The 10993-nt window shown below is 31.1% G+C and overlaps 2 protein-coding genes across 2 annotated transcripts; both read left to right on the top strand.

Annotated features, from left to right (window-relative positions):
• Window positions 1-4499: 4499 nt before the first annotated feature.
• On the top strand, window positions 4500-7101 carry LOC141454432 (protein-lysine N-methyltransferase EEF2KMT-like). Its single transcript, XM_074128656.1, has 5 exons — window positions 4500-4532; window positions 5558-5672; window positions 5775-5897; window positions 6431-6568; window positions 6974-7101. The coding sequence occupies exons 1-5, from the start codon at window positions 4500-4502 to the stop codon at window positions 7099-7101; spliced, it is 537 nt and encodes a 178-aa protein (XP_073984757.1).
• su(w[a]) (suppressor of white-apricot) lies at window positions 6974-10380 on the top strand. The gene is made up of 4 exons (XM_074129351.1): window positions 6974-7097; window positions 7444-7651; window positions 8243-8489; window positions 9193-10380. The coding sequence occupies exons 2-4, from the start codon at window positions 7476-7478 to the stop codon at window positions 10237-10239; spliced, it is 1470 nt and encodes a 489-aa protein (XP_073985452.1). The 5' UTR covers window positions 6974-7097; window positions 7444-7475; the 3' UTR covers window positions 10240-10380.
• Window positions 10381-10993: the final 613 nt, after the last annotated feature.

The raw sequence follows: 10993 nt of genomic DNA on the forward strand, positions 1-10993 counted from the left end.
TAGATTTCGATTTTCTCTAAAAAAAAAAAACGGCTAGAACAAAATTTAAGGAAGCATATGGAAAAGTGGGTCTCCAATCGAAAAAGTTTAAAGAAGACACTAAATAAAGTGGAATCTATTCAAAAAAAGTAGAAGTCCAATCGAAAAATTTAAAGAAAACACTAATGGAGTAGAAGCATTTCAAGAACATAATGACTATGATAGGAAAACTTAAGGAAGACAATATTAAAGTTCATGCATTTTCAAAAAAAAAAAAACAAAAAAATGTGGGACTGTAAACGAAAAATTTAAAGAAGACACTAATATAGGAAAGCAATATTTTACTCCAACCAGAAATCTCAAAGAAATCAGGAATAAAGGGAAGCATTCTTGAAGAGTAGGACTGCTAATACTCAAAAAAAGAGACAAATGAAATACATATAACCTTTCAAAGAAATAGTCCCTAATAGGAAAACTTAAAGAAATGACTAAATATGTGGAAACATTGAAACAATTTAGGGCACAATTCGGGAAAACATAAAGATGGCGTAGAAAGGCATGACCTTTTTTTTAATTATCACTCTAATCGCTAAATTGCAAGAAAACACTAATTTAGTGGTAGTACAACTCTAATCGGAAGGCCCCTTCTAATAAGGCACTGTAAATTAGGGCACTGTCAAAAAAACTTACTGTCCAACCCTTAATCTATTCTGATATAATGCCCATTTTTTACCATTATATTTAGAATACTACAAGACATGGAATCTAATTTCCACATAAATTTAGAAAAGTTACCTCTGACTTGTTTCAAATGTAAAATTTCTTAGATAAAATTACTTTTAATAGCAGAATTATTGGAGAAGTTTTACTATAATTTGTATATTTTTGGGAACTTACATTCTCTAAAACCCCGTTGGGTGCGCTAATGAGTTGGTGAAATTAATGGCAGAACGACTCTAATAATCTTTTTTTATTGCAGACACATTTTCGCATTAATATTCACTTAAATAGAATAATAACAGTTTATTTATTACTTTAAAAAAAAAGAAGAAATGCAATACTTACTGTTGCACACGTTGAAATGCACATTCATAAGCATTACAATTAATAAATTAGAAGTTTTTGCCCTGAATCTACTTTGCTGTCATAAATTTTAATGAATATATAAAACAATAGCAAAAATAAAATGAGCATCAATGAACATTCTTAATTGTAACTTTAATTAACGTAATTTTTAAATTGAAAAACAATAATTGCATTTAATTTAAAAGTCTAGAAAGAAGTATTGTTCATTGTTTTTGGTACCATATTGTACCATATGAGACATGATCTGCTATCTAGTGGCTGATTCTAGTACTACTTAATCACTCAAGTCAGAAAAAATCATACAATTTTTCTTAAAGCATCTTCTTTTTAAATTTTCATTCAATATTCTTAAACGAGTTATTACTTAGACAAAATCTAAGTAATGAATGTTAAAATTAAGAATTAAAGCTTTTAATTAACTCACATATTGATCAGTTGGCAGAATGCAAGCCGATTGAAACATCCTGGACTAAAAGCACTGGACACTCTATTTAAGGCACTGAAACGATATAAAAAAATTAATTAATAAATTTAATTGTCAATTTTAAAGAAAATGTAGTAATTATTCTATGTCTAGAGGCAAGGCCTCTCTAAATTGCAAAAGTTGACTTCGTATTTAATTGAAGTTTATGTTAGAAAAGAAAAAGAATGAATAACTAAACTTAAAAAAAGCAATATTTAAAAATAAAAAGTTGAACTCTCCAAGTAATTTCATAATTGAATACGAAAAATTAAAAAGTACTGTGAAATACTTAAAGAAAAACCTAAAGAAGCATTCAAATCCTACCAAATTATGAAACATTTAAGATTTGCCATGGACACCATATTGGATTTTTCATCTGAATTCCATTAGCTAAATTTTCAATCACTTTTATTAGAATAAAATCTAGAGAAAACCCCAATGTGTTATAGAGTTATAGATTTTTTAAAGCATATTAATTAATTTTGGGGTAAATATGTTTTAGAAATCATAACTCTTAACTCTTTAAAACTAATTAAACTATCCATATTGAATCAAGGCTCAATCTAAAGTAACCGAAATTTTCTTACCTTCATTACAAAGTAATTACTGCCTACAATGTTCTAATTCTTATATATTTTTAATACTTATGGTCCATTCTTACAAATTATGTTGTAAATTAGTGTTAATATTTTATAATTACTAATTAATATTTGAATCAAATGTCTTCAACAAATCAGGCAAGTACACGATCTAAATAGAAGCCACCTACTGTGCCAATGCTACCGATAAACCGGTAGAGGAAATATCTCTTTATCCGAATTAAAATACAAATATAATAATAATATTTAATACAATAATTAAAAAACTCGTTTCTATACTTTTATATTTTAATTTAATGGGAAAAACTTTAATAAAAAAAAAAGTTAAAAACTCGAGAAACAATCATGGCCTATATTTTTAAAATATCCTTAACCAAATTTTATTATTTTTTATTAATTAATTTTATTTACCATAAATTTTGCTATAAAATTCTTTATCTTATATTCAATAAAAGTTTAGACAATATTTTTACATTTCGTAACCTGACAGAGTAATTTGTTACAAACAAAAACCTCCATCATTAGATTCTTGCGAACAATATAAAGTTATAAATTTTCTTGAATACGATCCTTAGAAGTTTATTATTAAATTATAAATTTCTCTGATTATTCTGGTCATCCACATCTGGAAATTTAAATTTAAATTAAAAACTGTAATGTTAATTCTCACTTCTGCCGTCTTCAATCCGAAGTAAGTATTACTACACCCTATTTCTTTATTCTGTTTCAATTAATATGATTTTTATGAATGATTTTAAAATAATATGTGATAACATTAGAAATTTAATCCATAACAGTGGCAATTTTGAACTTTTTAATTACCTATTTTTAAAAAAATGACTAATTTGTAACCTATATGTAAGTATTCCAAATTTTACTTCAAATTTGCTACATCTTTCCTTTAAAAAAAAAATTGTTAAATTTTTACTATCATCAAATTTAAATAAAGAAATTTGCAGAATGATCCTATTTATGCTTGGTCAAGAGGTATTAGTGATAGGCCTAGACAGGTAGGTTATTTGTAACCATAACAAGACCTTACCTTAGCACACGAACATTTCGGTGGTTATAAATGTTATGAGTAAGTGTAAAGTGGAGACTTGTAAATTATTGTTGGATATAAAGAAGAAATTTGCTTGTCTGTTGGATTTAAAATCATTGAATTGGCAGGTGAATCTTGTTTTGAAAGTAATTTAGATTATGGTTGTTAGTCAAATATTAGGCTTAGATGTAGACACCACTTCAGTGATAGAACAAATTTACTTTTCAAAATATGTACATATTATATATTAGAAATATCATATATCTTTCTCAAACATCTATGAGGTACAGGTAAAATTTACTATAAGTTAACCAATCATGAAGTATTATTGCGCATTTGATTAATACTGAAATAGAATACTTAAGATCTTTAATTGCACAATTATTAGTTTAGCCCAATTTGCTTCTGAATTCTCCTCCAACACTTCGTAACTGCCTAGTCCTCCAAATCTTCCTTGAGTGCCGGCTTCGCTGCCCGTTTTTCCGAAGAAAACGTACTGTAATCACTTCTCATTTCTCTTTTCACTGTCATGGTAATGTTTCTTGAGGCAATCCGTTTGCAGGCAGAGACATTAATCAGCTAAGCTTTTCTGTTTGAAGTAAGGATGACCAAGTAACCAGGTGTACTGACAGAAAGCTCGCAACTTCTAGATGTTTTACCTGGATTCTTTGTTCAAATTGTCTAGATCCAGAACCCTTTAGTTCCCTGAGCTTTAGACTGAAACTGAGAAAAGTAAATTTACTCTTAGAAATCTCTAAAGTGTCAATTGTGTCTGCTAGTTGTAACCAACCAAAGGTACTTTTTTCTAAATACTAGCAATTTTTTTGTTTTAGGAATTAGTTACCCATTTAGTTGGTTTGGATTACGACAACTGCTGTGAACATCAGAATTTTATTTTAAATTCTACAGTAAACAATCCAATTATTCAAAAATATCCAATCAAAAAATCTTATCAAAAGGAGTTTTTAAAGTTATTCATCAATAAGGTAATAACCGTCAGTTTCCATGGTATATTTATTTTTGAATTTGTTAATTAGTTTATTTATTTATTTTTTTAGATTGAAAAAGACTACCTAGAAGTTAGTGATTTAGTTTATGAAGCATTAATCAATATTTTGCCAAATCAGAATGAAGACGTACATTTTAGACATTTTTTACTAGCAAACAGATTTATTTCTTTGAAAGAGAATACTTGTTTTATTTCTCAAGGAACCACAGGATTATTTACCTGGCAGGTAGGTGATATGAATTGTTTAATTTTTAAAATGTGGACTAATATTAGAAATATTGTCCATTCTGTTCTGTAATTAGTTTCCCAACTTTCGGCATGATGTTGGATTCCATGATGATAGAATTTCCTCAGGTTTAAAGGCAACAGGTTCTTTGAGTTGCAGCTAAATTGTTGTTGACCCACACTTCTCGAAAATCCAATAAATTCATTTTTTAGCAAGTCGGTCTCACAATTATACGCTCAACAAATTCTTTCTGTTAATAGTAGTTAATACGACTTTTCCCGTTCTTCTGTGTTTCTGCCAGATCAACTACCGTCCAGATCTCTCGATCGAGCCAGTCTCCGTCTTTGGCAACTATCATCTGCCAACCCATTTTGATGAACTGCTCCTGTTTCTTTCGGAACCTACCTCCTGGGGCTACTTCTAGCATGTTTCTGTGACGGCCATATCTTAACTTCTTTTTCAATATTTTGAGACACTGTTACGGTTACTTGCATATCCTGGAATGGATTTCCTCAAATGTCGGACCAATTTTTTTTTATTCTTTCCATTCTTATTCTCTTTAGAAATCTTTCTTAATAATCCATTTTCGCCTTTCCTACTCTTGCAAGGCTTTTTTTTGTTACTGGTGGACTAGATTTCTCTGTCAAACATAAGAATTTCTTCAATAATTTATGCATATACCCTATTCTGCAACACTTCTGAAGCAATTTCTCAACTTTACTCGTGTGCCCTTTTTTTCCTAACACTTCCTCCTCATTTCCATTTACGCCTTCTTGTACGAATCCAATTTGTTTTAATTCCTCTGCTCTTTCACACTATGTCCCTTTTACTTACGAAACTTCTTCCAGATCCTAGCATACAAGTATACTTTGTCTTTTAATAATTTGTTTTAATTCTCCAGTATTTGTAGTTATCCTCTAGATTCCTCATATTTAATTATAAAAGTTAACCTTCAACTGAGCAATTAACACCTTCTGTATCAAAAGGCAGATTCGGAAATCAGAGGAACAGCTGTTTAATTGCTCACGTGAATAAGAAGACAGATGATCTGGGGGTATCTGTACCCGAATAACAAAGGAGTCCCAGTGACCTCTGAATTTTATTAAAACCCCTATTGTATACATTAAGTCAGTTAATGTTTTTTTATTTTTAGGCAGGCATAGCACTTGCGAATTGGTGTCTAGAAAACAGTAATCTGCTAAAAGGAAAACACATTTTAGAGCTTGGCTGTGGAAGCGGATTGACAGGTCTTGCTGTAATATTTTCTAGTATTTCGCCTAAAAGTTATACATTTAGCGACTGCCATCCATTAGTTCTTGAAAATTTACAATATAACATCAGATTGAATTTTACATTAAATTCTTCTTCAGAACTATTGCACAGTTTTCCACTTACAATAGGAAGTTCTGAAGTAAAGATTCTAAATATTGACTGGGAAAACATTGATCAACTTGAACTTCAAAATGAAGATACTGATTTAATTCTTGCAGCAGGTTTGTTTTTAAAATTTGGCAGTACTATTCATTAAATTGTATCGATCTTAAGTACTAATTTTCATCTCTATAATATGAATTATTGTAGCCCAATATATCGGAAGAATTGCTTAGTAAAATTAGGTATGGCCTTATATCCTGCAACGCAAGACATACCAATAAGTGCTTTGGCATCTACCTACTTTTATTGACTTGATGTGCATGTAGGAGTTATTAAGGTGGCCAGCATAATAAAGATTCTTCTAAAGATAATCATTTTGAAACTTATCTCTCCAACTGCGGGTAAAATTGCTGGATAATTGGAAGGGAAACACGCTTTAAGCTTTCCTTCAGGGAATTCTCGCTGATATAAGAATCTAATTGAGGCTAACATCTCGAGATATTATTTCTGCATTTCTTTTTAAAACTATTAGCATTTAAGTTGTTTATGATAAGATTTCAGAACACTTTTTTTTATATTTATATTTTCCTGTTATACTGTTAGAGTTTAATAATTCGGTGTTTTGAGTATATATTTTGTTTTGTTTTTTTAGACGTAATCTACGACCCCAATTTAACCCAATCATTTTGTAAAGCATTAAGTTATTTGATTGGTTCAAGTAAAAAACAAGCTATTGTTGCCTGCACAGAGAGGGATCCAATTACATTTAAGAAATTTAAAGAACTACTTGGTAAATATATCAAATTTGATTGTATAATTATTAATAAAATTATAATTTTACTTTCTGCTATTCTGATGATAGTAATTGTGCAGATTTTTTATTTTAACATTTCATTGGAAATATCCGTTTTTAAGTGACCTAAATAAAAAAAAATTCAAAGAGATCTATGCATGTATATCCATCGTAACTTATGAACAAAACATCATAGAAAGTTGAAATTAGGTATTTTCAGGTACCATCAGAGGTTGCCAAATCCTGGTAATAGTTTGGAATAGTTTTTACTGTAAATTTTTCAGTGTAACCTTATAATGTTAAGTATTAAATCAGCTGTTAGTTGTTTTAAGAAAATTATGAGTCAGTTTTTCTTTTTTCTTTTTATTTTTTAATATAATTATCTTGTTTTCCATGTTTTAGGATTGTATAACTTGAAAATTATTGCCGAAATCCAAAGGACGGCAAGTAGTGAAGCTGCCTTATTCTATTCAAGTGATAAGCCAGTCATTATTTGTAAAATTCAAAGTTGCATTTTAAATTCAGTGTAAGTATACGTTTTAGAGGTTTATTTTATCTGCTAATTGATGAATAGCAGTGCTTCAAAATAAATTATTATTATTGCATAATATTAATAGAAGTTAAATTTGTGAGTAAAATTCTTAATTTGACGAAAATCAAGTCGACATGAAGTGCCACTTTTTACTTACTGAATAGATTTACCAGTTTTTTGAGGCGTTTTTCACGATTTGATACCTAGGAATTGACCTATTATTAGCAAGCATCTTAAGATCCAATCTTATAAGTTTTACGCCATTTCAGAGTTTCAAGAGATTTTGTGAATATTATAGCGTATTTGGTAATCTTTTTTTTTTTTTTTGCAACTATTACAGAACGGCCTAAATAAATCCAGGACAGAGAAATAATGTCTTCAGCTACGGTAACATCAAGAACACAAGGAAGCGATGAATCAGATAAAGCTGATCTCTTTGTGTTCGGCTATGCTTGTAAATTATTCAGAGATGATGAGAAAGCTGAAATAATTGAAAAAGGATCGCATCTAATACCTTGGATGGGCGATGAGAAGCTGAAAATTGATAGGTAGCTGAAATTTTTTTCTTATCGAAAACTTTGTGTATTTCAAAATCTAGGAACAGTTCCAAAGTAGATAACTATAGACTTATTACTAGACAATCAAAAATTGAACGTCTTTTTTTTTTCTAAATTGTCTACCTCGCCCAATTCTTTTTTAATATCTTAAAAGTTTGTATTCATGTACTTACCTTTCAATTTTTGCCAATTCGTTCGTCGGACTTAGCTAAGGCCGTTAAATAAGAATCTGCCATTCGAGTTATCAGTAAAACTTAGAGATTAGGACATTTATCGAGCCTTGTATAAAATCTTACTTAGTAATATGGCTCATTACTCAAATGGTTAATGTAGACAGTTGTATTTCTAATCCAGTCTTTGCAAGATCTCTTGTTCCTGAGGGAGCACATATATGCTGGATCTCTAATTTTCATTTTGTATTGATTAAGCAAATTTTCGGGGGTGTAAATTGTCTGATGTATGCTGATCACTTTAAAATGTTCTGAAGAGAATAATGCTCTTCTCTTCTCTTTAATGTTACTAATCAGTATATTTAGTATTAGTCGGCGAAAATATTTTTTTCTGACTTTTTAACTATTCTAGATATGATGGACGTGGAGCATTATACGACCTGACCCAATATGAAGCTTGCAGCAAAAATATGGACTGGTCAGATACGGCCGAAGATTGTGAAGAGGATCAACTATGTGAATATGAACGATATCGTTCACTATATCTAGACGAGGTAACCGAACAAACTTATAGGGAAGAGCATGCCAAACGAACACAAGCGGATCATGCAGAAATAGCTTACGAATATGATAATCCAGTTAATGAACCTTCTTTACAAGTAAGCTTATTTAAATTATAACAAGAAAAAATGCTTATACTTAGCAAGTAGATTAGCGCCTATTTAGGAATGTCTCCTCTTCTCTCTGCCGGTGCCCCTTTGAGTCGAACATGTCCCCTTGAGGTGGTTGCGGGGTTTATTTCTATTTCGGCGGAGGATCAAGGAACCCAGACTTACTTCTCTTTTTTTCTCGAGCTATAGGTTAGCACTTTGATGGAAGTCTGGCTTTAAGAACAGATTTTTTGAAGAAAACAACATTTTCTTTCCATCAATCTTCTTATCCCGATAGTCCATAAAAACATCGCTAGCTTCATATCGGCCCAATCCCCTTTTTGGAGAGATTAGTCCGGTAATAGGAATAAAGTATTCCAGAATAGAATCTATACGTATGTAGAATGTACCTAGACATGTATAAAATGTAAATGACTAATTCCCAAATCCATTTTCATCAGTGTTCCTTCAATTTGCTTCCCTCACAGTTAGTGGGGATTCTTCAATCGATAAAAACTCAAGGTTTTCCAGTTTATAGGTTTTCGGTAAGTAACCCATTCGAAAAAAGTCTATAAAAAAAAAGAAAAGAGGCCGTTTTAATAAAGTTCAAATCATTCTACGGATCACCAAAATTCTTTTTGAGAACTTCCGGTGGACCCTACTAGTTTTAATTTCATTGACATGAATAATTAGTTTTTTTTTTTCATTCCAGGATGCCAGCCAAGAAAATGAAGTGATCACTGGTAAACCTTTTGTACCATCTGCTGAACTAGCATTACCGCCAAACATACAAATCCCAACCACGGTGAAACACAACGCAATCATAGTGCGTACCGCGTTGTTTCTAGCTCAACAAGGTTCACAGATGGAGATCTTGATGAAAGTAAAACAGCAAAGTAATCGTAACTTTGATTTCCTGTCGCACACGGATCCACTACACGAATACTATAAACATGTATTAGGATTGATCAAATCTGGAGCCTATGTGCCACAGGAACAACATTTAGAAGAAACTGAGCCAGCCATTAAAGAAGAACCAGATACTGGCGATCATTATCTACATCCCAGTCTGGTAACAAAACTTACGGCCGTCAGTAATCCATCTTCGCCGCCTCCACAACAGGAAGTCAAACCAAAACCTGCACCACCTGTAGAAACAGCTCCGCCAGACTATGTGCAGAAGATCATCGAGAAAATGGTAAAGTATGTGATCAAGAATGGGCCATTATTCGAGGCGGCCATCTTGAAACGTGGTGATGTTAGATTCTCTTTTTTAAATCCAAAAAATCCTTACAACGTCTTCTATAAGGAGCAGTTGACGGCCAAACAGAAACTAGTGGAAGCAAACAAAGCTTTAATCGCACAACAGAGTAAACATGATAAGAATGATGATAAAGAAGAGACCAAATCAGAGGATGGTGAAGATGGTTCGTCGTCTTCTTTGAAAAGGAAACCATTACCCGTTTGTTTCTCCATAAAGAAGGCAAAAGAAAACGAAGGATTAGAAGTAGCCAGCGCTTTGCCCGTAGAAGAAAGTTCTGATGAAGAGGATACCACACAAAATTCTAATTCACCAAAACCATTGCCGAAAATTGATTCAGATATGGATATTATGGTAAATAATCCTTTGGATAAACGATTAAAAAAATCCGCGGAGATTGCCAAAAAACATAGACAACGCAAAGATGCCAGCCTACAGAATGAAAGGAAACTAAAAGTGGCCCAATTTTTAAAAGACCTAAAGAAAAAATCTTCTTAACACTTTCAGGTGTTGTTAATTTTGTATTTATAAGTACTTAATTAATTGAATTTAATTTTTATTTTGTAAGTTATAATTTAAATTCATTATTATGTGTATATTTCGTGTAAATAAATTGTAAATATAGTTAAGGTAACTTTACGTACGCATTTTCAAGACTTTAAAAATTTTCTATCCTAGCTCTTGTGAATTGATTATTGGGATTTCGTAAAGATACTAAGCAATTTATTTTGTTTTAACTTTTTGAACTTAGTTCTCTTGTAATAATTACAGTGAAATATATCATTGTAAATACAATATGAATATATAGTTTTCGTGACCGCAAATTGTTAAACTTAGGATGGAAGATTTGCGAGGAATCGGTGTCAAATAAAACAACTCGTCTTTTTTGCCAACGTTTCGACAAATATATTGTCCTCTTCAGGGCCTGGATATTACAAATACAAAACAATTTACAGAGTCAGTAACATAGAAAAAACAGTAAAAAGCAGTAATAACAAAAATAAACAGTAAAATACACTAAATTCTTTATAATTATTGAAACTTACGTGGCTTTGCGGGTTGGTTAAGCTACAGAAAACTAAGAGCCAGAAATGGGGAAGCAGGTGTATATATATCACGGTTCGCCTAGAACGATTTTAATTGAAAAGTTCACCAACATTAAAAAAAATTTTTTCTCCTTATTATTTGGGTCAAAACTAACCAAAATCCACTGAAAACCAAATCGGTTTACGTTGCGGATTTTTTTTTTTTT

The sequence above is a fragment of the Rhodnius prolixus genome, unplaced genomic scaffold, assembly GCF_049639745.1.
Source record: "Rhodnius prolixus isolate KJV_2025 unplaced genomic scaffold, Rpr scaffold_9, whole genome shotgun sequence".
NCBI classification, from domain to species: Eukaryota; Metazoa; Arthropoda; class Insecta; order Hemiptera; family Reduviidae; genus Rhodnius; species Rhodnius prolixus.